Source organism: Pelodiscus sinensis, chromosome 10 (genome assembly GCF_052426305.1).
Source record: "Pelodiscus sinensis isolate ZL-2025 chromosome 10, ASM5242630v1, whole genome shotgun sequence".
NCBI lineage: Eukaryota > Metazoa > Chordata > Testudines > Trionychidae > Pelodiscus > Pelodiscus sinensis.
In genome coordinates this window covers 11,268,826-11,296,657 of record NC_143061.1, presented here as the reverse complement: position 1 = coordinate 11,296,657, position 27,832 = coordinate 11,268,826, and the positions used below count along the sequence as shown (strand labels likewise).

General features: G+C 45.5%; 1 protein-coding gene across 1 annotated transcript in view; it reads left to right on the top strand.

Moving 5' to 3' along the window:
- USP13 (ubiquitin specific peptidase 13) overlaps nucleotides 1-27,832 on the top strand; it is a 92,118-nt gene that overhangs the window by 26,105 nt on the left and 38,181 nt on the right. The window contains exons 4-6 of the mRNA XM_075938035.2: nucleotides 14,606-14,727; nucleotides 19,656-19,798; nucleotides 20,053-20,237. Coding sequence (XP_075794150.1) covers nucleotides 14,606-14,727; nucleotides 19,656-19,798; nucleotides 20,053-20,237 — 450 coding nt within the window. The remainder of the gene's footprint in view (nucleotides 1-14,605; nucleotides 14,728-19,655; nucleotides 19,799-20,052; nucleotides 20,238-27,832) is intronic.

Here is a 27,832-nt window from a genome sequence, read left to right as displayed (position 1 = left end):
AGTGGAACTGTACACTGAACCTCTTTTAATAAAACTTACACAATTCTCTCTGCCTAACATATCTCCCTGCTCTCCAGAAAGCTAGGAAGGGAGGGGGAAAAAGGGCAATCTCCAGTGAATTTTCTTCCTTTGTCTCTATTCATCTTTCCTTCAAACCCCAATTTTCCTAGATATCACCTGATTTATGGATCAGCCAAGAAACATTAGAACCCCATAAACTCAAGCATGGGACTGTATGGTATCAGGTCTATTCTACCTACTTCTGGGGCTTTTCTGGTGTGTGTGTGTGGGGGGGGGAGGGGGAATAGAAACCACAGTGACTACTGAAAGTAGCTAAGTAATTTTTCCTATGGCGAAGGGAGTTAAATATTTTCATAGCAAGGGCCAGCTCTCTCATAGTGGAAGGAGGAACAAAAGCTTGGCTTCCCACTGGATTTTTTTTGGTCTGTGGAGTGTGTTGCTGAGAGGATCGTAACTGATTCCGTAATTTTTGTGTCAGGAGCAAGTTCTGAAAAAGGCGCCTGAAGAAAAGAAAGGGAAAGTTAGTAGAGGAGCATAAACAAGTGAAGTTCCCTTCCGGGTAAGAGGAAGGGGTTGTTAATGAGCAGTTAGTTGGCAGGCGCTAGTTTAAATGCTAGTTGCTAGCAGTTCATATTCAGAATAATTTCCAATTAACACCAAACGTTTACAGATTGGTGGCATAAGCTTCCGAAAGAAAGCAGACTGCCAAGCAGGGCTGCCTTGCAGTGTTAGTAATGCCCATGTGAATGAGATGCACACAGAAAAGGCTCATAGGAACACTGGGCCAGGTTTTGTTATTGCCAATTTACTGAATGGGTTTGAGGCCCCCATTGTGGCCTCTGGGCATGCATTTAATATGGCTTAAAATGAGTCAGTGATGCACTGTTGCTCCTCTGCCATTTGTTGCTAGAAGAGGGGCTTGAATGGTCTAGGACTCGTGCTCTCTCTTTAAATTGTGTCCTTGCATCTGACTGTTCTGTGCCCATCCTGTTAGAGCTGCCACAGAGATTCCAGCAGTCTCAGTTCCAGTTAATCCTTGAATGCGGGGGAGTTTCTCTAGTGATTAATTTGGCCCTTTGAATTGTCATGGTCTACTCTAGGATCCTATGGATCTGAGGCATCTGTGGAGATTTGGCTTTCCTCTGCGTTGTGAGCTCTTTCATAGACCTCTGTATAGCTGTTGCTGCTAAAACTGAAACTTTCTTGATATTGTCTCATTTTAATCATTGAAGTGGTGTTTTACAGGGGTGGTTAGCACTTGTCTAGCCCTTTGTAAAGTGCTTGGAGATCTGGAGATGCAAAGGGGAGTAAATAAATATCATCCCCCATTCACAAATGGAAGAACCAGATCACTGAGAAATTATTAATTGCATGAGGTTACACAGTGAGTTAGTAGTCAGCTGACCTCCTGACTCCAAGTCTGGTCTGCATAGGTGGTGTTGAGTTGCCAGACTTTCCACCTTTTCCTTGCTGAGCTGGACCCAGAATTCCCTGGTAGAGGCTCATACATCAGACCATGTGTTGTTTTTTTACAGAACTGCCAATGATTTGTCAGCCAGTGCACATACCTAGCCAATCAGGGCTCTCACAACTAGTGGGGCTGCAATGGATGATCAAGTGACCTGCCGAAATAGATTCTGTGTGTCTTGATCTGAGTGATCAAGGGAGCTCCAGTGAACCTGGCTTTGCATATAGTCAATCTAGTTTGGGCACCTGTTACTCTGTTAGTTATAACCCTCTTTGATATAAGGCTATTCAATATATTAAATCCCTTCTAGTGTGTATTAGAAACATCTATTTAAAATCCTCATAGAGAGACTTGAACTGCTGTGTCATAAGAACAGAAATGAAGAAATCAGAAAAATTAGTAGGATCAAATCATAATTGGTATATCTACACTACAGCGTTATTTCGAAATATCTTATTTCAAAATAGTTAATTCGAAATAAGTTATTTCAAAATAACACGTTTACACACAAAATGCATTTTGAAATAGCATTTAGCTATTTTGAAATAGCACGTCCACACTGAGTGGATGCTGAATCGCATTTAAGGCTGGCCGGAACCAGGTCCGGCAGGGCATCAGGTCAGGAGTTACTTTGTGTGGCTGCTGCCTGAGGCTATCTGAGGCCTGTGCTTAAAGGGAACCCCCCGGACAGCCGGTTCTCAGGTTTTCCTGCTTGCTTGCCTACCTTGATGAGGGACAGCAAAGCATTTGTCTCTGTGTGCTCTGGTTGCCCTCACTCGGGACACCACAGAACTCTGCAGCATGGAGCCAGAGCTGCCCCATGGCATTCTGTTGCTTCTCGTGGACACATTGCCATGAGCCTGGCTGCACTTTCTGTAGGCTGCCATCCGGGAGGTCCATTGGGGGGCAGTCAGGATCCAGGAGGTCCTGCGAGAGAGCTTCCACCCTGAAGAGCACTAAGTGCCTCCTGGTCTGCCCCACTGGGGGCTTGTGCCTCATTCCTCCCTCACGTCCTTCCACTTACCCTCCCTAACCCCCCTTCCTGATGTCAAATAAAATACATGTATTTTCATGAACATGAACTCTCTTTATTTAACAAAACTGGGTGGGGGAAAATGAAATTCTGGTGAGACTGGGGAAAAGAGGCAGGAGAGGGAGGGAAGGAGAGAAGGTGGGAGAGGGGACGGGGAAACCTGGAAGGAGGGAGCTGGAAGGGGGAAGCAAGGGGAAGAGGGGGGAGGGGAAGCTCAGGGTTGGGGGTCTCGCCAGACCAACTTGATTTTCATGAAAACCTGCTCCTGGGTTCACATGTGGCCTTTGGTGGGCAGGCTGGCAGCTATCCTGCCATAGACAACCGCGTTCCTCCATCTAGTGTGGAGATCATGGACGTTGGGGGCATCCCCCCCAAACCTGAATAAGGTCCATGATCTCCTTTCTGGACCAGGAAGGTGCTCACCTTCTCTGGGCCCTGGCAGGCTCCTGGGAGCTGGCAGACTTCTCCTGGGGAGCAGTAGAGGGCTGGCTGCCAGTGGCTTGCTGACTTATGTTTCTGGGCCACTGGGTCGGGCAGTGACTGCTGGCTCTGGGCTGGCAGGCTTGGAGCTGGCACAGGCAGTGTGGCCAGAGTCAACCCCTTTAAGGGCTCTGGGGAGAGGGAGGGAGAGGAGTGTTCTTGGTTGAGGCTGTAGTGGCCACCAGGGCACCCTGGGAAGGCTGGAGTTCCCCTATTTCGATATGTGTGTCTACACAGCACTTATTTCGAAATAGCTATTTTGATTTTGGCATTATTCCTCATGGAATGAGGTTTACCAAATTCAAAATAAGCGCTCCGCTATTTTGAATTAATTTCGAAATAGCAGTTTGGCTGTGTAGACACTAGTAAAGTTATTTCAAATAACGGCTGTTATTTCGAAATAACTTTGCTGTGTAGACATACCCAATGAGATTTTCTTTCCCAAAACACTGTAAGAGCCATGGTAGAGAATGTGCTCCAGCTTCATCATGGAATACTAGAAGGCCTGACCGTTATCTGAGTTAGAAACAAAAATCAGCCTGAGAGACGAAGAAAGACTCTTTTTGTGAGTTTGTCCCCCCCCCCCAAAAAAAGACCTTTTGTGAACTTCTTACACTTTCCCTGATGTCACCTGGTTAATTGTTTCAGGGAACTCATTTGAAGCCAGCATGGCCAGTCTCCCAGACAGCACCTTGCAGGCAAAATGTGCTTGAATCCTGCTTTCAGAAAAGAGATCTTTAACTTGTCTATTTATTTTGCAAGGTTACCACTATCTTAAAAGGTTTCAGTACTCTAGCGTGCAGCTCGGCCTTTAGATTTTGTGTTCATGTAAGTGTGATTGTACAAAATACAGACACCATCCTATTAATAGAAGTGGTGATTTGAGGTTTTAAACATTACCCTCTTGCACTGTGAACTTATGTACAATAAAGTTGTATTAGCCCATGAGAACCAAAAGTAAAGCGGGCTCAGAAGTGAGTACATTTGTCACTTTCCAGTTTCATTACCCAGGCTTGAGTGAAATTCAGAAAGACAGCAAAAAGAAAATAATGGCTTACAGATATTGCAGTATTAATAATTTGTTGCTTTATATAGAGCCAAAGAAAGTAGGGATGTTAGTGAGAGGCGGTGGGTGTGGGAGGGAGAGCTGACTTGAAAGCTGGCTTCCCCCAACACCGTCTCCACAGTGCTGCCTGCCCTCACACTGTCTATATCAGAGGCAGCTGAGGAGGATAGAGGAGGCTTCTGCCAGAACAGTCTCTCTTTGCAGCAGGCAGGGCTGACCATGGCTAGGGCTGCTACGGCAGCAGCCCTTGCCCACGGCGAACCGGGGCTGCTGGACTCGGTGCGAGCGGGGACTGAGGTAGTCCCGGCTTGCACTGGTCCAGGATGCTGCGCCTCTGCATTTTAAATGTAGTAGAACCCCAGCGGCTCTTACTACATTTAAAATGCAGAGCTACAGTGTGGGTGGTTCCTGGAGCCGGTGTGAGCTGGGACTACTCAGTACCAGCTCCAGGAGCTACCCCCGCTGAGGCTCTGCAGAGTGGCCCCTTATCAACTAATTGTGTCGTCGATACAAATTGTATTGATGACACAATTAACCAGACAACCACAATTTAACATCCTTAATAGAAAGGAGCAGTGATTTTTTTTGTGACGGTATGCACCAGTTTGGCGTACCGTCACCTTTTTTTTGGGAGCACTCGCCGCTTTCCTCAGGCACAGCCCCCAGCCAGCCCTTGATTACAAAAAAAAAAAAAAAAAAAAAAAAAACCCCACTGGAAAGGAGGGTCACTGAGTACAAAACATGTTAAAGGCCATACTTAGATTAAATCAGTATAACTAATTCTAATGTTGTTAGGAATATAGCTAGGGATTTTAATTTTATTGGTGTAATTTTGTTGTGTGGTGAAGAAAACCTAGCCACCACGAATCATGCAGGAGTGGATGTAGTGATTATATTAACCCTGATGGTGTGAATCTGGTATCCATACCTTATAGTAAAAATAGTACTTGGTGTTTTACATCTTCAAAGCACTATGCTAATATTATCCAATTTATAGTTAATGATCTAGTATTGTAAAGTCTCAGCTGGTTTGCAATTTGCTTTCCTTTCACCAAACAGGATGAAATGTCTGAAAATAGGGTTGCCAGATGGTTGAAACACAAATACCGAACTCCCTCCCCCCCCCCAAAAAAAAACACTGGGAAAAAAATCTGTTGAAGGGGGGAAAAAAGGGAGGGGGGAGACAAAAAAAAGGACTCCAGGGACTTAGTAAGCCCCCCCCCCCAAAAAAAAACCCAAAAACCGCATGTCCCCTTTAAGAGTGAGTGCAGGGAACAGGGGAGCGATTGAGCACTAAGACCCAGGGGAAGCCATTTTGTGCTGGCAGCCTTGGGGAACCAGGTAAGCATGGGGGCTGGGGGTGTTGGGGGCCAGAGGAGGGTTCAGGGGGGAGGAGGCCAGGTGCTCAGTGTTTGTAGGGTTGCCTGGTGCCCAGCATTTTTGCCTCCTGGCCGAGGAAAAATTCAGAAAATACTGGACCTTTTAGGTGTCCGGTATTCTCTGAATTTTTTTACTAGACAGGAGCCGAAAATACCAGACTATGTGGGTGAATACTGGACAGCTGGCAATCCTATCTGCAAAGCGTATTTATCTGTGTCTTTTATAGCTTTGCTAGTGAGCTTGGTGCTTTACAGACATGTCTGAAGACAATTGGCTCACTATCTGAATAGACAGATGTTTTATTCATTATAATTTGGGAGCAGCTGGAAGGAATGATTTGAGGTTCAAGGGCTTGATTCTATGCCATTCAAAGCAATGGAATCAGGATGGCGCCTTAAATGAGATTTTTTTTGTAGGGCCTTAGTACTGGTTGCAGGCTCAGTGGTCTGTGTTACAAGGGAGCGGTCTCTCTCTTACCCAGGCATCACCACATGCATGGTGAGCATCCTGTTTGGGGGTCCTGCCTGGGATCTAATTATATCACTATTATAAGTGTATTCAGTTGGAAATTCATCTAAATCTAATCTGGGCATGTTCAGTCAAGTGTTCCTCTGTTCTTTTCCCTCCAGTGGTTTAGTTTACAGCTTTCTCTGCCGCTAACTGCCCACTCAGCTGCTGTTTTCAGTCAGCCGGGGGCAGTGCATGTCTGGCTGTCACTAGAATGATGCTTATGAGCTGGGCCAGATGATAGCTGAGGTAAATTTACCCTGCTGACTGTTTGCCCAAAATAACAACCCCAGCCCAGCCTCCACTTAGAGGATTGGTTATTTTGCCTTCCTTGTCGTTTTCTTCCTCAGCATGCTCTTTGTGACTTGTGAGTGCTCTGTTTTGATGACCACCGTATTTAATTGTGTATATGACTGAGTCTCACAATGCTCTTGGTCCCTTAAAAGGGAAATACATGGCGCTGTGTGGGTTCAGCACCAATGTATTTGCTCTGCAGAACAGCTATAAAACAGCATGGAGTCAGTGCGAGCAGGGCTGGCTTTAACAAGCGTGGGGCCCGATTCCGGGGGCAGGGCTGCACATGCGTCGCACGCCCGGGGGGGGGGGCACTGCGCATGCGTCGCGCGCCCGGAAACGGGGCCCCCTTAGGCATGGGGCCCCATTCTAGGGAATCGGCCGAATCAGCGTAAAGCCGGCTGTGAGTGGGAGATCTCAGATCTAAAGTAAACCCATTGTTTACTGAGGTTTCTGTGCTCCTGGTATTTGGGCATCTTGAAGTGCTGTCTTCACCGGGAAGAGATTGTGTGGGAAAATGGCTTCCCAGCATTCCTTGCCACTTATGCCACATTGATTTCTAAATCAAATTTGCTCAATTTACAAACAAAAGTAGACCCCCCCCCCTTAACTGCTGGCTCAGCAAACCTAACCTGAGTTTTAAATTCAAGTGGATTCCTCCCTGCATATTCATAATCCCTAGTATTGATTAAGGAAGGCAAATTCTGTTCGCAGTTACTCTAGGGTGGCCCCGTTCTTTCATAATAGACCATAGTTAATAGTTCTGTTGATTACACACAGATTTGTCATCTCTCTGCTTGGTTGGCTCTTCAGGGTTACTGGAAATAAAAAGGAAGGAGAGGTTGTTGTTTTTTGTCACTGAGATAAACAACTCCAAACATGTACAGGCCAGATTTTTCTGAAGTGACTAGTGACTTTGAGGTGCTCGATTGGACACTTTTAAAAACATCTGATTTAAAGCACTGAGAACTCACCCTCTGAAAATCGGGATCCTTTAGGTGTTGCTCACCCAAAGTCAGACACCCAGAATAGTTAGTCACTTTGGCAGAGCTCAGTCACAGGGAGAAAAAGTGTTGAGTGAGAAGGTGCTGGTTTTGCATAACTCTTTGCAAAGAACCACAAATCAATTCTTTCGCTAGCACTGAGGGAATAGTCTGTCTTTTATTGTCATGCTGCCTTTTAAGACAGTATGTCAGGCTTCTGAGGCAATTACTGAGAGAATGTAATTTCTTGTAGCAATCTGCATGACATAAAGACTTAAAAGGCATATTAAACTTCTCCTTTTCTTGTTCACCATAGCTAAAATGGTGGGATACTCTTAAGAGCGTTATTGCCCTCATTGTCAAGGGATTGATTGCTAATGGGATAAAGAGCCTTTCACCTCTCGGTCACCGGTTCAACTCCAGGTCAGGTCAATGTTATTGGGCACAGTGTCCTAATGAGCTAGGAGAAGTGTGTGTGTCAGTCTGGTACTTACACTGAGAAGAATCATGCCATTGTGTTTTGTATACGGCAGATCATTAATGCTAGAGCAACTGATCACCCTTATTATCTATAAAATGAAGACATTTTAAAAAAAGTCTTTACAGATGTTTAAGGTATTGGAAATGGTCAAGGTAAGCCAGTGGTGCTCAGCCTTTCCAGATTTCTGTATCCCTTGCCAGAGTCTGATTGGTCTTGTGTATGCCAAGTTTTTCACCTCACTTAAAAACTACTTCCTTACAAAATCAGACAAAGGTACAGAAATGTCACAACATACTTTCACTGAAAATTGCTTACGTTCTCATTTTAACCATATCATTATTAAATACATTAATTGAGAACTGAAATACAGGTTGAGTCTCCCTGGTCCTGATCAGTAGGGTTGCCAGATGGTTTCAACAAAAATACCGGACACACTTGACATTACATCACAATCTACATTACATCTTATTTAGAAAATATCGGACATTTATATGTTCTCATTTATATTTTTTCAATTTGTTTTCTGAACAGAAAGCTCAAATACTGGACTATCCAGTTCAAAACCGGACATATGGCAACCCCACTGACCAGTCCCAAATTAGTGGATTTGATGCACTGACCTCCTGGCCCCTACACTCCCAGGGCTCCCTAGTTCCAGCTGCAGGGAAGCTGCAGCTGCCCTACTCCAGTCACCAGCCCCTGGGGGTGCCACAGCTCTGCTGTTCATCTTCAGGGTGTTGTGGTTCAGGCTGCTGGGGCTCCATCTTTTCCCTGGTCTGGCAGTGCTCCTGGTTGCAGCCCACTGGTTCTTCCCAGTGAATACTCCAGCTTCAGAGCACCCATAGGGTTGCCTATGATGCTGGACCGGGGGTATTGCTGAATTAGGGAAGTTCGGATTAAAGAGGTTCAACCTCTATGAATATATTTACATTAAAGTGTATAGTATATGGAGCAGTATAAACAAGTCACAGTCTGCATGCAATTTTACCTTGTACTGACTTTGCTAGTGCTTTTTATGTAGCCTATTGTAAAAGTAGGCAAATATCTAGGTGAGCTGATGTACCTGCTGGAAGACCTCTGCGTACCCCCAGTGTTATGTGTACCTCTGGTTGTAGCTCTGGTTGAGAACCATCGGAATAAGCCATCCTTTAGTGCCCTCTGGTGGCTGATTGAAATTTGTTATTTCAGGCTCCAAATGGGATGAATTGTCTTCTCCACACCTATGTAGGTATATGCTGGATATTTTAGCTGCTTTGGGAAACTGGAGTGTAACAATTCTGGAGTTACCTTGAGGCAATTTGTGTTTAAACTGTTTAACTTTATGGAAGGTGGCTGGGCATTGCTGAACTTCAGCATGGTTTGCTGCCACACCTCAGTGAATTGAAGTTGTTGGGTTTAATTTCTCTTTAAGAACAGATAAGTTATTGTTAGGTGCTTTTTGGGAAAACTTTAGCATTATGTTTGGATCCATAGAATTTCTTCAAAATCTGGGGTTGAAATAGGAAATGTTAAAGAAGTGCTGGAGTTATTGGGTGATCCATATTACAGCTGTGAAAGTGATTTGTAAGGAAAAGGATTATTGAGAGAATTGAATGGATGGGGAGTTAGTAATAGGTTAGTCTCTCCACTCTGGAGCATCTGTTTTAATCGAGCCCAAGTTGCTAGGACTCAGGGGAGCCTGGATTATTGTAGTTCTTAGAGGTGAACTCTCTAGGTCCGATAGAAGTGTATTGGCATGAAAGTTTAAGAGAAGTTAATAGTGATGCTGTTTATCCTGTGACTGTTCTGTGAATAAGCAGAGGTGTAATTTAACCTTGGTTGCTTCCCCAGGTTTCATATATTTCACATGTGCAGTGGTTGCTGCCAATGCTTGCTTAACATTCCGCTAGATCAATTACATTTATGTATTTGCCTTGAGAACCTATAAGGACCAACCTGGGTCACCTGTCCACTGTCTCAGGCAGATATTTTCTTCTTCATGTGATAGTAGTGTCTGACCTGTAGAAACATGATGTCTAGATGGATCCTGCTTTCATCATGTTGATGGAAAAATGGCCATTAATGTCCATGAAAACTGCAACATAGCCATGGTTTTACTTGTCACTCTCCTTATGCTGTTCCTTTCTGTGGCTTCATCTTATAAAATCTGCATAAAGGAAGGGAAATAAAAGGTGATACAAAAAGCTCTCAAATCTCCTGTAAATGCTATTGCTTGTTAACCCAGTTAATCTTGGGCATTGAGTTTCCTTTATAAATAATAACACAAGTTGTACTTCCCTTAACCACAACTCTCTGGTCTGGCAACATCCGTGTAGCGGCGGAGGGGGAGCGTGGTGACTCACCCGGGAACCCCGTATTGGAGGAGGGGAGCACCGTGGGGCAGGCAGCACAGCAGGGAGTTCTGGCCCCTGTGGCCAAGTGGTAGCAAGGACCGACAGTGGCAGCCAGAGAGCTCTGGCTCCAACCCCAGCAGCAGCTAGGGAGCTCTGGCCCTGGCCACAGAGCTCTGGCCTGGGGAGCCACGGCCAGGTAGGCAGCAGCAGGGCTGGGTTAGAGCCCTAGTCCAGGGCAGCACAGTCCATGTTGAAAGGGACCTCTACAGGTCTGGCAAATTCCCTTGTTCGGGACAGTCGGGTCCCAAGGGTGCCAGACGAGGGCGGTCCAACCTGTAGTGATGATGATGAGGATAATAATAATAATACACGGGACACTTCAGCTGGATCTCATTGTATCATTTTCTGTATTCGTACATGTATGAGAAGGCTCCATGGGAGCAGGCAAACAGTCTCTGCAGCACGCATCAGCTGCTTTCATTCTATATTCATCTGTTACTGGGTAGGAAGGGAAGTTAATTCACTGTACCCAAAATGCTTTGTGTCAGTAAGTTGGCCACATATGGATGAGCAAATCACAGCCAAGATTTCCCCGAGAGGCCCTTTGCTTTTGTACACTTCTATTTTGGGGCGTGCGGCATCATGTGAGACATGTGGGTCTTGATTTTCAGAGCTGCTGAGCAATGACAACTCCAGGGGCAGAGAATGGGAGGTATGGGAGTGAATAGGAGATTCAAGTTCTCAGCACTTGGGGTGTAAGCGACTAATCAACAAGCATATGCTTATTGGATAGTCGACTAGTCGCTTCCCCTTTCCCCCATTGCTGCCTCTATCTGCACCATCTCCGTGGAGGAGGGAGGCAAGGATTCAGTGGGGCTCTTGCTACATTTCAAAAGCAGAAGTGCCACGGGAGCATGGAGCAAGCGGGGGACTCAAGCAGTCCCCTGCTGGCCTCATACTCCCCATAGCGCTTCTCTCTTTGAAACGTAACAAGAGTCATCAGGGCTCTTGCTACATTTCAAAGGCGGAGGCGCCCTTATCGGCTAATTTGCATCGACTATTCAATTAGTTGATTAGTCTAAATTTAACATCCTTACTCAGTACCTCTGAAAATCTGGGTGGCTCGAGTTGGGATCTCCCCAAATGAGGCATCAAAGTTGAAAAAATACTTTTGAAAATGTTGGCCTCAGCTTCTCTATATTTCATCTTCCTCATTTGTTTGTTATACCATACAGAGGAGCGATGTGAGACTTTGATTATTTTGTCTTTAGGGAAAAGTGTTCTTGCTGAAATCTAAGATGTGAAATTAAATTCTAGAGCTGAACAGCTATAAAGCCAGTGGTCATGCTCTTATTATAGTATAAGTACCTTTTTTGGTTTGGTTCCTGTTGCATGGAAAGACGTTTTAGCAAAACCAAAGACAGCCATTCTCTAGTGGAATAAGTGTGTCCACATGGAAGGTCACATTAGTATGACTATATAGAAAGAAACTTTCCAGTATGTTGGGAAAATAACACAGCGGGGCACAGACTATCCAATAAGTTCTTGGACTGCATTGGAAACAATTTTTTATTTCAGAAGGTTGAAAAAGGTACTAAGAGGGAAGCTGTTCTAGATTTTATCCTAACAAATAGGGAGGAACTGGTTGAGAATTTGGAAGTGGAAGGCAGCTTGGGTGAAAGTGATCATGAAATCATAGTTCACAATTCTAAGGAAGGGTAGAAGGGAGAACAGCAAAATAGAGACAATGGATTTCGGGAAGGCAGATTTTGGTAAGCTCAGAGAGTCCCATGGGAATCAAGACTGAGGGGAAAAACAACTGAGGGGAGTTGGCAGTTTTTCTAAGGGACATTGTTAAGGGCCCAAAAGCAAGCTATTCTGCTGTGCCGGAAAGATAGAAAATATGGCAAAAGACCATGTTGGCTTAACCACGAGATCTTGCATGATCTAAAAATAAAAAAGGAGTCATATAAAAAATGGAAAGTAGGACAAATTACAAAGGAGGAATATAGGCAAACAACACAGGAATGCAGGGGCAAGATTAGAAAGTCAAAGGCACAAAATTAGCTCAAACTAGCTACCAAATAAGGGGAAACAAGAAGACTTTTTATAAATACATTAGAAGCAAGAGGAAGACCAAGGACAGGGTAGGCCCACTGGTCAGTGAGGAGGAAGAAACAGCAACAGGAAACTTGGAAATGGCAGAGATGCTTAATGACTTCTTTGTTCTGGTCTTCATCGAGAAGTCTGTAGGAATGCCTAACACAGTGAATGCTAGTGGGAAGGGGGTAGGTTTAGAAGATAAAATAAAAAAAGAACAAGTTAAAAATCACCTAGAAAAGTTAGATGCCTGCAAGTCACCTGATGAAATGCATTCTAGAATACTCAAGGTATCTGAGCCTCTAGCTATCCTCTTTGGAAAATCTTGGGAGACAGGAGAGATTCCAGAAGACTGGAAGAGGGCAAATATGGTGCCCATTTATAAAAAGGGAAATAAGAACAATCCAGGAAACTACAGACCAGTTAGTTTAACTTCTGTGCCAGGGAAGATAATGGAACAAATAATTAAGGAAATCATCTGTAAACACTTGGAAGGTGGCAAGGTGATAGGGAACAGCCAGCGTGGATTTGAAAAGAATAAATCATGTCAGACCAATCTGATAGCTTTCTTTGATAGGATAACGAGTCTTGTGGATAAGGGAGAAGCGGTGGATGTGGTATATCTAGACTTTAGTAAGGTGTTTGATACGGGCTCGCATGATATTCTTATCAATAAACTAGGCAAATACAACTTAGATGGGGCTACTATAAGGTGGGTGCATAATAGCTGGATAACAGTACTCATGATTGGCATGATTTTCCATTAAAAGTATTTTCGGAACAGAGCATCTAGATTGGCACAGATGCTTTTTGCGGAAAAGCGCCAATCTAGACGCGCTTTTCCACAAAAAAGTCCCAATCACCATTTTTTCGATCGGGGCTTTTTTGCGGAAAACAAATCTGAGCTGTCTACACTGGCCCTTTTGCACAAAAGCTTTGCGCAAAAGGGACTTTTGCCCGAACGGGAGCAGAATAGTATTTCCGCAAGAAGCACTGATTTCTTACAGTAGGAAGTCAGTGCTTTTGTGGAAATTCAAGCGGCCAGTATAGACAGCTGGCAAGTTTTTCCAGAAAAGCGGCTGATTTTCCGGAAAAAGTGGCTAGTGTAGACACAGCCAGAGAGTAGTTATTAATGGTTCTCAATCCTGCTGGAAAGGTATAACAAGTGGGATTCCGCAGGGGTCTGTTTTGGGACCGGCTTTGTTCAATATCTTCATCAACGATTTAGATATTGGCATAGAAAGTACGCTTATTAAGTTTGCAGATGATACCAAGCTGGAAGGGCTTGCAACTGCTCTGGAGGATAGGGTCATAATTTAAAATGATCTGGACAAATTGGAGAAATGGTCTGAGGTAAACAGGATGAAGTTTAATAAAGACAAATGTAAAGTGCTCCACTTAGGTAGGAACAATCAGTTTCACACATACAGAATGGGAAGCGACTGTCTAGGAAGGAGTACTGCAGAAAGGGATCTAGGGATTATAGTGGACCACAAGCTGAATATGAGTCAGCAGTGTGATGCTGTGGCAAAAAAAGCAAACATGATTCTGGGATGCATTAACAGGTGTGTTGTGAGCAAGACACGAGAAGTCATTCTTCCGCTCTACTCTGCGCTGGTTAGGCCTCAGTTGGAGTATTGTGTCCAGTTCTGAGCACCGCATTTCAAGAAAGATGTAGAGAAATTGGAGAGGGTCCAGAGAAGAATGATTAAAGGTCTAGAGAACATGACCTATGAAGGACGGCTGAAAGAATTGGGTTTGTTTAGTTTAGAAAAGAGAAGACTGAGGGGGGACATGATAGCCGTTTTCAGGTATCTAAAAGGGTGTCATAAGGTGGAGGGAGAAAACTTGTTCATTTTGGCCTCTGAGGATAGAACAAGAAGCAATGGGCTTAAACTGCAGCAAGGGAGGTTTAGGTTGGACATTAGGAAAAAGTTCCTAACTGTCAGGGTAGTCAAACACTGGAATAAATTGCCCAGGGAGGTTGTGGAATCCCCATCTCTGGAGATATTTAAGAGTAGGTTAGATAAATGTCTATCAGGGATGGTTTAGACAGTATTTGGTCCTGCCATGGGGGTAGGGCACTAGACTCGATGACCTCTCGAGGTCCCTTCCAGTCCTAGTATTCTGTGATTCTATGATTCAGTACAGACAAAGCCTCAGTGTTTGTAAAGTCAAGACCCAGATGAAAGTTCCTACCAGAATGCATCTTAATGAGTAACCCAAACGCATACCAGGATCTTATCTATTTCCCAAAGAGCAGTGTCCCTAACAACACAATGGCTGCTGTGATTGTGTGTGAGTATTAACTCAAGATGGCTACTTTGTTCCTCAGTTTTTCCTCCCTAAAGATATTGTTCCTCCCTAAAGATATTGTCAGATTTCTGTCTGAAGATTTTTTTTTCCAGTTTCCTTATCAGTTTTATCATCTCCTTACGTTCTCTCTCTCTCTTTTGCAGATCTAGAAACAAATGGCGATTTAAACAATGATGATTTTGAATATGAAGATGAAGCCAAACTCGTTATATTTCCAGATCATTATGAAATTCCATTACCAAATATAGAGGAATTGCCAGCACTGGTCAGTGAGTGTGTGCTACTGGTGGCAGAGTAGGAGATGACTCAAGTTCACTTTTATGGGTACAGGGGTTTGCTTGCTAATGTGTATATTGATTATTTTCACTATCAGGTTCTCTCTCCTTCCCTGCCAGGGGAAATTAAGGGAAGAGAATACATTTGAAAAAAAATGTGACTTACTCCATCAGTCTCTTGCTTTTATTTTACCTTCTTTCTCTTCCTCTTCTATTTATTCTGTTGTATTCTATGACCAATGTCTTGTCTCTTAGAATCGTGGAAATTCAGGACTGAATATTATGTAGACCTCATCCCTGACAGGTGTTTGTCTAAGCTGTTCTTAAAAATGTCCAATGATCAAGATTCCAAAACTTTCCTAGCTCACTTGTTTGACCACATTGACAGTTAGAAAGTTTTTCCTAACATTTTACCTAATTTTTCCTTGCTACAGTTTCAGCCCATTGCACTTTTCCTGTGTTTAAGGAGAAGAATTTATCACCCTTCTCTTCATAACAACCTTTTACATACATGAAGACTGTTATCATGTCTTCGAGCTCTGTCTTGACTATCTGTTTTTGGTTTTAACCCCTCCATTCCTGTCTTGGGCACTTCCATGGTTCTCATCACTGTTGTATCTCAGAACCTCACAATTAACATATTTATTCTAATGGTACCCCTGTTTGGTAGGGAAGTACCCTATTTTACAGGCCAGCACCTGAGGCACAGAGTGACTAGAATGGTAACTTGCCCACAGTCACACAGGAAGTTATGGTAGAGTAAGGAATTTAACTCAAGTTTCCTCTGTCCCAGGCTAGTGCCTTAACCACTAGACCAGGTCTGGGAAAAACATGTCCTGCAGGCTGCACCCGGCCCATCAAGCCTCTGGATCTGGCCTGTGGATGCAGCAGGGAGCCCTAGGCAGGCTCCCTGCTTGCCTCATCTCACCTGCATGCCCCACAAAAAAGCGGCTGCCGGGCCATTTCTCTTTTAAAATTGAGCCCGGTGGGGGCTTCAGGTGTTGCCCCCACACCCAGCACAATCTCATTGATTGGTTTTTGGTCAGAAACCGGCCAGTGGGAACTACCTGTTTGAATAACAGGCATCCATGAAGCAAAGCATCATATTCCCTCCCCTCCAGCTCACAGTTATTCATACATGCACATGGCCCTGCAGCCTGTGCAGGGGTAGGGCAGGCAGGGAGGCTGCTTCAGAGACATGCTGGGCTGCTGGCTGGGAGTTACCCGGGGAAGTTTCCTGGCCAGAGCCTGCCTCTGGCACCTCAGCCCCTCTTTTCTCCAACACTCTGACCCTCCCCCCCCCTCCTGCCTCCCGACTCCATATACCCAAACCCTCTACCTCCTCCTGCATCCAGATTCTCTCCCAGATCTGGCACCCCAATGCAGTGTCCCAGATCAGAATCCCCTTGTGTCCTAGGTCACAACACACATCTCTGCCCTCCCTCCTGTATCCTAATCCCATGCCCTAAGTCACAGTCCCCTCCTGCTCTAGGTCACAACCCAAACTCCTGCACCCCAGTTCAGTCCTCCAGGTCACAACTGCCTCCTTCATCCAACTCCCTCCCAGACCCCACACTCCCTTCTGCACCCCAATCCCTTATCCCAAGCTCCTTTCTGCATGCCACCTCCATCCCAGACTCTGCACGTTCTCTATTAATATCATGGAAGAGTGTGGCCCTCGACCACTTTTCAAATTCTTGGAGTGCCATCCCCCATCAAAAATTACTGCCCACCCTTGCACTAGACCATCCTTCTCCTTTTGCTCCACCCTCTCCCACACACCACCATCTATTGTATTCTCTATCACTTCCCCGTACGCTCTGTGTGTCTCCTTTCTTCTCCCCCAAAGCTAGTCTACTAGAGGGTTCTCAATGGGGAGAAGATAGTGACCTTACAGATTACCTCTGGGCAGTGGAAGAAAGGGTAAAAACTGTGCTGGAAGACGTAGACCCATGGAATGTAGAGACTAGTTCTTTGACAGTGTTGAGGAGGGATGAAACAAAAAGAGACCGGTGCAGTCAAGAACACATGACAGAGTTACTCAGGGTCTTTCAGGCAAGAGCAGGAAGCTTGCACTTTATGAGATGGAGACGAGGAAGTTAGTAAGGTTAGGTGATGATGGGCCAGGTTAGGTGGTGATGGGCAAGGAAGAGGATCTTAATGGCTGCCTTGTTGGACTGGAGAGGGGAAAAACATTGAAAAGGCATGTTTCAGACTGTCCAAAGCAACAGAGGATCAAGCTGGTGGTGAGACCCTAAGGTCTACACTTACTTGAAGATCAGTGCTATGGCAATCAATTCCTTGGGGGTCGATTTAACAGGTCTAGTAAAGACCCATTTAATTGACTGCCAATCGCTCTTTTGTCGACTCTAGTACTTCACCAGAACGAAAAGCATAAGCAAAGTCAATAGGAAAGTTTCTCCCATTGACTTCCTTCAGTGGCGCCCCCACAGCAACTTGCTATTCATGTAGTTGGACTTGCATACTTTAGATTGACATTGCCCTGTATAGTATACCTGCCCTGAGGTCTGGCCAGGATGTGGTCACTAGAGAGCTGAGAGAATGCAGGTTGCATGGTGTGGAAAGTAGAAGCAGCAGGATGAAGCTGGAGGAGCAACGGAGTCTGCACGTGCAGATAAGCATTCAGTGATCTTGGAGGAAATGGGGGTTGGCGTGGTAGTTGGAGAGGTCATGACGCTGATATCTGAGGCAGGGGGAGACCTGGCCTGCGATTAAAAGAGGAGTGAGAGAGTGTGTGTGTGTGGATCAGTGGAGGCATGCGGCAGTGAGTTGCTGAGGCAGGTGGAGAGATAAGAACATGCTACAGAAATTGGCACCAGTGATGAGGAGAAGGTGGAGGATGTTTAGGGAGGGAGAGAAGCTGGCCATCCCAAATAGACTGAGAAGAGGGTTGGGGAGTTTAAGGGAGCTATAAACAGGCAATGGGGATTGAAGGCTTGGGAATTCTCCTTCAGCAGATATGAATCTTGGCAGTGCTTTGTAGAGAAGTATTGAGTCACGTGTAGAATTATCTCCTGCAAACATTCCTGGATTTTGTTGTTGTTGTTATCTATCTACAAAAGAAGGCCCCTATTTTCCAAAGGCGAATCTTGGTTTTGCTATCTGAGGTTCCCAAGGCCATGATATTCAGAGAATGAGAAACCCTAGTTCCCATTCACTTCTGCTTATAATGGGGGTGCTCAGCACTTCTGAAAATCAGGAACAAAATGTCTCAAGATGGGTACCCAAAATCAGAGGCCAAAGAAAAGCCACAAACCCACAGACACTTACCTACTTGCTGAACTTTAATCACACGAGTAGGTCTATTGGATTGAAGCCTAAGAATGTAACACACAGATTAGAAGACAATCTGTTTCATTAGTTTAGCTCCAGGGTTGCCTAAGGCAAAACATTAAATATTTATTTAAAAAACGCACTTATTGATAATAATTCCTTAGCTAGTGTATTAGGTGTTCTTTCAGTTATAATAATTTAAGTTAAACTTCCAAGTTGATGCTGTTGGTTTTTTGTATACTTCTGTGCTGGGCCGACGAAAACATACTTGTGAGTTTCACTTTCTGGTTCCTATAAGTTATCACAATGCTGCTGCAATAGTTGGATTATAAACTCTATATGAAAATGTTTAAAATCCAAGCAAACTGGTCTCATTAAAATAAAAAAGCAAAATGTAAAAGCATTTCTCTTGATATTAGAGTGTTTAACATGAAAAGGGAACACAATCTGCTTTTGGGCTCTAACCTATTTCATAGTGTGTCTTTGCAGAGAAACACGTGGAATTACAGGTAAAAGATATGCAATGTAGACTCATTAAAAAACCCACACTACATAGGTATATTGTGTATACAGGGTAAGAGTTGATAGCTTGCAAACACCTAAGCTAGTTTAAATAGTGTAAAAAAAGTCCTGTTTTAAGACAATTCAAGGAAAACATGCTATTTGTTTTTAAAGCAGCATATTTTGTTATGGTCCCTGCCTTGCTATAGTTCTGATGTTTATGGCTTTCATTCAGCAAAGAACTTGTGTGCATGTTGACGTCATCTTATACATGTGCTAAAATATCTTGCTGATTCAGATCCTTAATTCTTTCCATATACAGTAAACTTTCGATAATCCAGCACCTTTAGGACCCAGGGGGGTGCCGGATTATCAAACATGCCGGACCATCAGGAGGGGGGACTATAAGGGGTCTGAGGTCGAGTGGGGGGGATGCGCCCCTCGGCACTATGGGACCAACCCGGCAGCACCACAGCTGCTCTGCCCATGGCTTCCCTGTGTCAGCCGCTGGTCAGTTTCAGCAGCGGCTGAATTGGGGAACCCGGGGGCAGAGCAGCTCCAATTGTCTGGCTGCCTGGAGCACTTCTGGGTTCCAGATAGTGCCGGCCCATTGGATGCCGGACCACTGGAGTTTTACTGTACTTGAATTGGCCATAAATCTTGACTTCAAATTCCTTTAGCTTTTTTTCCTTCCAACTCCAGTAGCCAGCTAGCATTTAGTCCCATCCCAACAATGGCCCACTCAGAACCATCAGTATTTTCCCCCTTGGAAACTAAAGGAAACTTTTGCTTATTTTTCCAAATGACATTTTTTGAGTCAGCATGTAGAAGTCTGGATTCTGCCTTCAGTCCTACCCACGCTAGATTCTGCCTTCAGTCCTTCCTGCCTTTACTGCACAGGTATAACTGAGGTTGTGCCTTGGTCTGTTTACTGGTTTGAGAACGTGAAGGAAGTTTATTTACAAAGGCGGAGACTTTCAAAGGTACAAAAGGCAGCTGGGAACCCATTTCCCCATGACATCCAATGGTACATAGCACCCCCTTGAGAGAAGTTTTTTAGTTTTGCCTTATCAGAGCTGTCAGAGGGGTTAATTCTGCTGCTTTATTTGGCTTCTTTTTACAGGTAACAATAGCCTGTGATGCAGTCCTCACTTCAAAATCTCCCTACCGAAAGCAGGACCCGGACTCCTGGGAAGAAGAGCTACAAGTATCCAAACATGCCAAAACACTTGTACAGATGGACAATGGTATTAGGATTCCCCCGAGGTAGGACACCAGGGTTTATTTGTTGTATGATGAGCAGCGCGCTTCAGAAAAAGGCTCGTTGCAGGAGCCGCCCATGGGTTGTGGCACTTGAGGTTCATGGGGGCAACTCAAGGAGCTGGTCCTATGCCCAATGACCCAGCCATGAGACTCCCTTGTACTCCCATGGGCTTTTGTTCATGGACTCAAACATCAGCATTTGGGGTTCCAGCACTGATCTCTTTCTTTGACACTGCTTTCAACCCTCTGCTTGGCAGTGGCTGGAAGTGCGCAAAGTGTGACCTGCGGGAGAACCTCTGGCTGAACCTGACGGACGGCTCGGTGCTGTGTGGGAAATGGTTCTTTGATGGCAGTGGGGGAAACGGACATGCCTTGGAACACTACAGAGAAATGGGCTATCCCTTAGCCGTGAAGCTCGGAACCATCACTCCCGACGGTGCAGGTTAGTTGTCAGGTGATTTCGGCTCAACTTGCAAAGAAAACAAAATATACAACATACATCACAGCCTCTTATCGCTCAGAACAACTGTATTGATTAACAAACCTCTGCACACATGGCACATGTTGGAGCAGCTGTGAGAGATGCAGATTTCATGAGGTAGGTCCTCAACTGGAGTAAATCTGCATAGCATTATTGGTGCATCACCAATTTACACAAGCTGGAATAGCCACATCTTATGTAGAGCTGATTTCCATGCCTGATTCCTTTTCTGTGCCTCTGTTTCTTGACAGAAAGCGTTAGCTCAGCTGTTAGTTTATGTGAATTGGACCAGACCTACGATGTATGGGATAGATATGTGTTCCCACATATCTATGTTGGTGTGTGGCTTTGCCTCTTTATGCTTTAGAGCCTGTATATATTCTAAATGTGGGTAGGAAATATCCTAGTATCGTATCCATACTAAATTGAGACTCAAATATGTGTGTATTGGGGGAGAAGAAAATACGCTCTTGAAGAATGAAAGGAACACAGTGTATTGCTATATAATTTTTCTATACTGGATAGCAGTAGATTTAAGGAACAATTTTTTTTACCGTTCCTTAAAAATTGTATAACTTAGTAAATGCACCTCATTAAGATGCAGGAATGATTTATAATACATATGATTTAAGTATGCTGGAAACCTGGATTGTCTGAAATGAAAAGGAAAACCTAAGAATCTGTGAACCTTGGTAAAATTTCTGTTTGGAAAAAAATTCTGGTTTTGCAGCATTTCTTCTTGCATTTCTTAGCTGTATTTTTACTGCTGTGGAAACAATGAAAATAGGATCTTTCTTTAGCATTTTACTACAGGTTGAGCCTCTCTTGTCTGGCACCTGTGGGACCTGACTGGTGCCAAACCAGAGAATCTGCCAAACCAACGTAGGTCAATAATCGCTAAATATTATTATTGCTAAATTGCTAAATAATAAGCTAAATTGTGTAGCTTATTTGGAGTTAATTTTGAAATAAACTGCTATTCCAAAATATCCCTTGATCCTTGTGGAACAAGGTTTACAGGGATATTGGAATAGTGAGCCTGTTATATTTTGAAATAACAGGCTTGTTTAAAAGATGTGGAATAGCTATTTTGGGATACTGGAAGTATCCTGAAATAGTGCCGCTGTCTAGACATACCTTTACAGACACTTCCACTGCTTACTGGCCTTTTAGAAGACATTTCGGGGTAAATTAGAGCTAAATAACAGCACAGAACACTGAGCGCCAGGGCTGGTACACAAACTTTATGGGACCGTGGGAAACTTGGCCATACCCATGATAAGTGGATATCCAGCTAACCAAAATCATGCCAGACTATGGATGTTGCTGGACCAGAGTGTGCCAGACTAGAGAGGTTCAATCTGTAGATTATAAGGTCAGAAGGAACCATTATGCTCATCAGTCTGACCCGTGCCTAACTGAATAAACAGAACTTTGTCCGGTGATTCCTCTATTGAATTCATACATTTTTATTCCTACTAACAAATACTGATATAGCCCTCAGGCCTGATGTGATGTTTGTAAAGTGCATCAAGATCCTCACAGGAAAGGAACTATGTAAGTGGTGGTGTCCAAGTAGCCTCTGCTTGACATTTCACTGTGTGGCTGTGGAGAGGATTCTGGACTGTGGCGATTAGGCAGTATAGAAGCATGAGGAACCAAAATTTGTAAGCAAAGAGATTCTGTTTTCATACAGCTATTGAGGAAGTGTGAACAAATAATACGCACTAGAATTTGTGTTTTAGTGCTCATGGTTATATGAATGAAAAATGACTTTCCAAAAACCGTTTCCTGATGCAGCTTATGTATTTGCCCCTTGCTGATGCAAATAAGTGAGGACTTGGTTGTAAGACATTTTACCTTATACAGGCAGTCCCCGAGTTACGCGGATCCGACTTATGTCGGATCCGCAGTTACAAACGGGGCCGTTCCTCTCCCTGGTCTCCAGCAGACCAGGGAGAGGAAGCAAAGCAGCGGAACACGTGGGCAGCGGACAAGGCTGTCCGCTGCCCACGCGCTCCGAGGCTTGGCTCTGCTTTGCCCCCCCCCCGTCCCCCTGGGGGACGGGGGGGGGGCAAAGCAGAGCCAAGCCTCGGAGCGCGTGGGCAGCGGACAGCCTTGTCCGCTGCCCACGTGTTCCGCCGCTTTGCTTCCTCTCCCTGGTCTGTCAGCTGGCAGCGCGCTCCGCAGCTTGGCTCTGCTTTGCCCCCCCTTCCCCCTGGGAGACCGGGGGGACGGGGGGGGGGGCAAAGCAGAGCCAAGCAGAGCCAAGCCGCGGAGTGCGTGGTCAGCTGACAGCCCAGACGCGTCTGGGCTGTCAGCTGGCAGCGCGCTCCACGGCTTGGCTCTGCTTTGCCCCCCCCCCCCTTGGTCTGCAGACCAGGGGGACGGGGGGGCAAAGCAGAGCAAAGCCGCGGAGCACGCGGGCAGCGGACAGCCCAGACGCCTCTGAGCTGTCCGCTGACCGCGTGTTCCGCCGCTTTGCTCCCCGTCCCCCTGGTCTGCAGACCAGGGGGACGGGGAGCAAAGCAGAGCAAAGCCACGGAGCCCGAGGGCAGCAGGACAGCCACGGCGCGTCTGGGCTGTCCCGCTGCCCCCGTGCTCCGTGGCTTTGCTCTGGACACCTGTGGTACAGCAGCTGGGGCGCTGCCAGTTGGTCCCGTAGCGCCGCTCTGGGCGCTACTGGACCAACCGGGCAGCACCCCAGCTGATCTGCCCCAGGCGTCCTGATTCAGCCACTGCTGGTCAGATTCAGCAGCGGCTGAATCAGGACGCCTGGGGCAGAGCAGCTTGGGTGCCGCTGGGTTGGTCCAGTAGCGCCGAGGAGCGGCGGCGCTACTGGACCAACCCAGCAGCACCCCAGCTGCTCTGCCCCAGGCGTCCCCAAGTCAGCCGCTGCTGAAACTGACCAGTGGCTGACTACAGGAAGCCCCTGCCCCGGGCTTCCTGGAATCAGCCGCTGATCAGTTTCAGCAGCAGCTGACTTGGGGATGCCTGGGGTTCTTAAGTTGAATCTGTATGTAAGTCGGAACTGGCGTCCAGATTCAGCCGCTGTTGAAACTGATCAGTTTCAGCAGCGGCTGAATCTGGACGCCAGTTCCGACTTACATACAGATTCAACTTAAGAACAAACCTACAGTCCCTATCTTGTACGTAACCCGGGGACTGCCTGTATTTAAATGATCAGTTTTTCCTTGATTCCATCGGAGGAGAGAAGAATGTCCCAAGTTTGAATACCACTGAGCTGCAGGAAAAGGACACTACAGCTCATGGGAGAGCCTGATTCAACCTGCTGTTGCATTAGAATGCCTAGTAAGAATTCACTCCCCTGATTCGCAAATGGAGTTGGCTTCTTTGTGCCTGTCTGATCTCAGAAGTTCAGTGTTTCTAATAACATCAGCGTAGAGGTTAGTCTTAACCTATCTCCATAGCAGGATTCTGCTGTGCCTGCAAAATACTCACTGGATGCCAGGTGCTCTTTAAGCAACAATGTTACTTTCCTGTTGCTATTTTTCTTCCGCCTTTGCCTTCACAACCACTGCTTCTCTGTCACCTCTCTGGTAACAAAGGGCAGGCTGTCATCCTTCCTCTCGGAACGAGAAGCAGCAGCTGTTCTGCATGGGTCTTTGTTCCTATTCTGTCTGAAGTCAACTGCTTCTCTTCAGAAAAAGATTTTCTCCTTCCCTACTTGCTTTCTTAGAAATAAAACATTTTATACCCAAATGACAATGATAAATGTAATCCTTTCTGTAGGACTGGACTGTAACCCTAGAATCCAGCCTGTGTGAGGGGCAGTATTTAGTCACATTGCCCTGTCTTGTTCCAGGGAGGGTGTAATCTGTATCCGTGCTTTTACTGGCACTGATCGCTTCCCCTCTGCAATTCAGGGGTGCTAAGGCTCAGGTGACTCCCTGCCTACCTCCCCAGGATGAGAGAACTAGCCCAGAGTTGGTTCCTTCCCTCTTTCTTATAGGCTCCAATGATGCAGGCAGGGGAGTATGGGAGATCTTTGCACCCTGTTGTTCTTCTGCTGTGTGGAGGTCTCAAAGCTGCACCCACACTGTCTGCTGGGGATTTCAAAGCACTGTACAAATGGCAGTGGTTTGCCTGAGACACCCATGGCAGCAGGTGGCATCATCTCACTCCACGGCCCGATGGCAGATCAGTGGCTGAGCTAGGAACTGAACCCAAGTCTTCTGACTCCCAGCCCGGGCCTCACATTCAACATCTTCCCAGATCCCTCTTTGGCTATGCCTTTCAGACTCCGGTACTGTGGGACAGATTCTGCCACCTCCTTCAGCTCTCATGACAACATAGCTGTGTCCCATTTTTCTCCACTTTGCTACCGTATCTTTTTAATGGGCTGCAGGGCTAGAGGTGGGAATGGTTGAAAGTAGCATGCCCTGTTTTGAATAGTCACAGATTATGAATCTTTACATTAGACAGCTGCATGACAGACAGCTAGAGTCATCTTATGCCGCCACCTCTCTAGGGTCAGAGTTCAGCACCCTGCATCTCTTACACTTTACCATGGAGCGAGCAGAGTGTTGCACCTGCAGCTAAGTAAAGCACCGGAACTTACGGTTCCAACAAAAAGGGAGATTGGGCATTCCACATATGAAATATGTGTTCATATTTCCATTTCTTCCTGCAAGCACCTCAACTTTTGCTTCCCTTTAATTATCTCCCCCTCCCCCAAATTGTTCTCATTTGCTGATTCTGTTGGGCATCATCAGGGTATCTTTTCTCCTGCTCCCCTCCACCATATTCCACTGCTCTAGGACTCACTTTTCCTTGCCACCATTATTTATTTTCTGACCTATCTATATTCTGAATCAAGTGTGATCTACTATATCAGTATGTGTCAGACGTGGCCACAGGGGCTGTCTTCTCCCCATTCTGAGATTTGCTGCTCTCAGTGTTAAGTAAGTGAATTCCTTCCCTCTCCTCTTCTTTCTGACTTCTCTAAAAGTCACTGTGATATTAGCTGAACAGTTGAAGGTGTTGAAACCCATGAAACAAGAGCTGGGCTTGAGCAAAGATTAATGGCTCACGTATCCTCATTCCCTTTCTACTATTCTGTTGATTTGTGGTTTCAGGTAACGACGCTTGCTCTCTGTCGAACACAAAAAATGGTCTGAAGTAGGGAAAATAAACTCCCAGCTTCCATGTTGATAAAGGCAATCACCCTAGCTCTATGTGTGTAATTTCACCCCGAGAAGCATTCTGAATTTTGCAGTCTGTTTGACTGATCATGACGCACCATAAGGATATGGGACTGTCGTGAGCCTCTGTATAGGGATGAAACCATAATGTCTTCTAGGACGCAAACACTCTCACAATGGAATTCCGGCTGAGGGACATGCTATAGCCACACAAATACCAGCAGGGTCACCCATGACTAATGCCAACAGCGGGATTGCTGGGCTAATCAGTCAGCGTAACTGAAGGGCCATGCCCTGGCTCCAAGAGGCTTAATTTTTTACAGGCCAATAATGTGACTAGCCCCTTTTAAAAACTGCATTAACTCTTAGGATACTTGCTCATCCTCCGCATGAAGGAAAAAGTTGCAACGAGGTCAGCACTAAACCAGGTCCCAGGTATCTATGCTCTTGGGAGACTGACCAGTTGCTAAGGTTTCATTCAAGTTGCTAGGTGACTCTTTGCTGAGGAAGGAAAAAGATCTCTAGATGCTAGGAGATGGGGCAAGCTGAGGACTCTTGGGAAGGGGCACACCTCTCATGAACTTCCTTCCCTTCTGTTTGCATATCCCTTGCGTCCCCCCTAAACTGTGCATCTAATAGGAGCTCTCGCTCTCTTTGCTGCTGGTTCCTGCCCCTCTGTCAGGCAGGAACCTGGCAAGAGGGGGTGGGGGAATAGTCACTGTAGGTAGTCTGGCATGGAGAAGTGCAGGGAGGTGGGCAGACAGCAGGAGGGATGTCAGTGGGGGCAGGGAGTATTTTGGTGGTTGGGTGTAAAGAAGGGCCAGGGAACCATACTGGGTCCTGTCAGGTTCTGAGGAGAGCTCAGGAGATGGTAAATAGGTCTCTTGCTTGGGGCAGGAGAGAGAGATGATACGGGAGCTGCTACCTGAAGTGTCTCTCCTCAGTGTGTCCTTCACAACAGAAGGGCCGCAAACACCATTTACTTGTTCAGAAAAACAAAATCTAAACTGGATTGAACTGTATAATGGGACGTGCCTGGTAAATACTGAACAATGGACCCTCCCCTTCCTTTCTGTCCTCTCCTCAGATTTATTAAACTACATTTCCTTGGGAAAATATTGTCACTGCAGAAACAGTGCTTCCCCCATCAGCTTGAGTTCTGCCCTGAAATAACAAATGAGCACAGCTTTCTCACGCTTCCAGGGCAGACTCAAGCCCATGTGACCCAGGGTAGCAAGCCCAGGCCATGGATTTCCCTGCTGCACCTGTTTTTGTATGGGGCCAGAGGATCAGCAAAAGAGGTTCCTGTGAAATCCTGTTCAGAGATCAGGAAGACCAAACAGTTTCTAGCAAGACAAAGTGTCCGGGGCTCTCTATCTTTATATACTGCAGAAATGGGGTCTGTAATGTACCTGATTGTTGTTAGGGAAATGAGACTTGTTTACATGGGACAGTTATATCGGTATGTGCTAAGATCTGAATTTAAACCAATATTGTTACATCAGAATAACTTTTATTCCAGCATAAATGTCTATGGTGTAAATGATATCTGCAGAAGTAAATCAAGTTAACTAATAAAACTTCCCTGTGTAGATAGGCCCAAGACCTAGAGAGTTTGTGATTCTTGCCCAAGCTCACACAGGCCCGTCTGTGGCAGAGCAGGAATTTGAACTTATGTCTCACCTCTCAAGTTTTGTCTGATCAAGGACTCTTGGTCTAGTGTTTACACTAGTTTTTTAGTAGTTATCCTATTCAGTCGAGGTTTAGTCATTGGTGAGCAGTTCTTTAGAGGGTTTGATGATGGATCTTTATACATTAAAACCAATATTCTCCCTGCAAGTAAAATGAAGATTGCTTGCCATGTGTGTAAAAAGCACGTTTTGGCATTTTAAATGCGATTTCTCTGTTACACATTCTCACACCAGTGTCTTGCAAGCCATTTTTTTTGAGAATGAACATAGTCTTGTGATAAGGCTCATGATACTGTCACCAGTGTGGCATATGGGTTTATATGAATCTGACTTTCCATAATCGCATAGCATACCTGAGGTGTGTCCTTTCAGTCTGAAAGCTGACCTCCCCCGGGAAATGGCAATAACCCCAGAAATGCAGGTTGGAAGGACCTGTTATAGGAGATTGGTATAGATTTATGTGTTACAAATTTTATGAACCAGATGTGATCTCTGCAGTTAAGGATAGGAATTCTGTTGGCACACAGTTCAGAAATGTAGGTCTCACTAAACCAGGATGTATGTAAGGGTATGTCTACACTACCACCCTAGTTCAAACTAGGGTGGTAATGCAGTCAACCGGAGTTGCAAATGAAGCCCGGGATTTGAATTTACTTTCCTTTATCAAGTATCAATGGTAATTTTCCGAGACCCTCCTGGG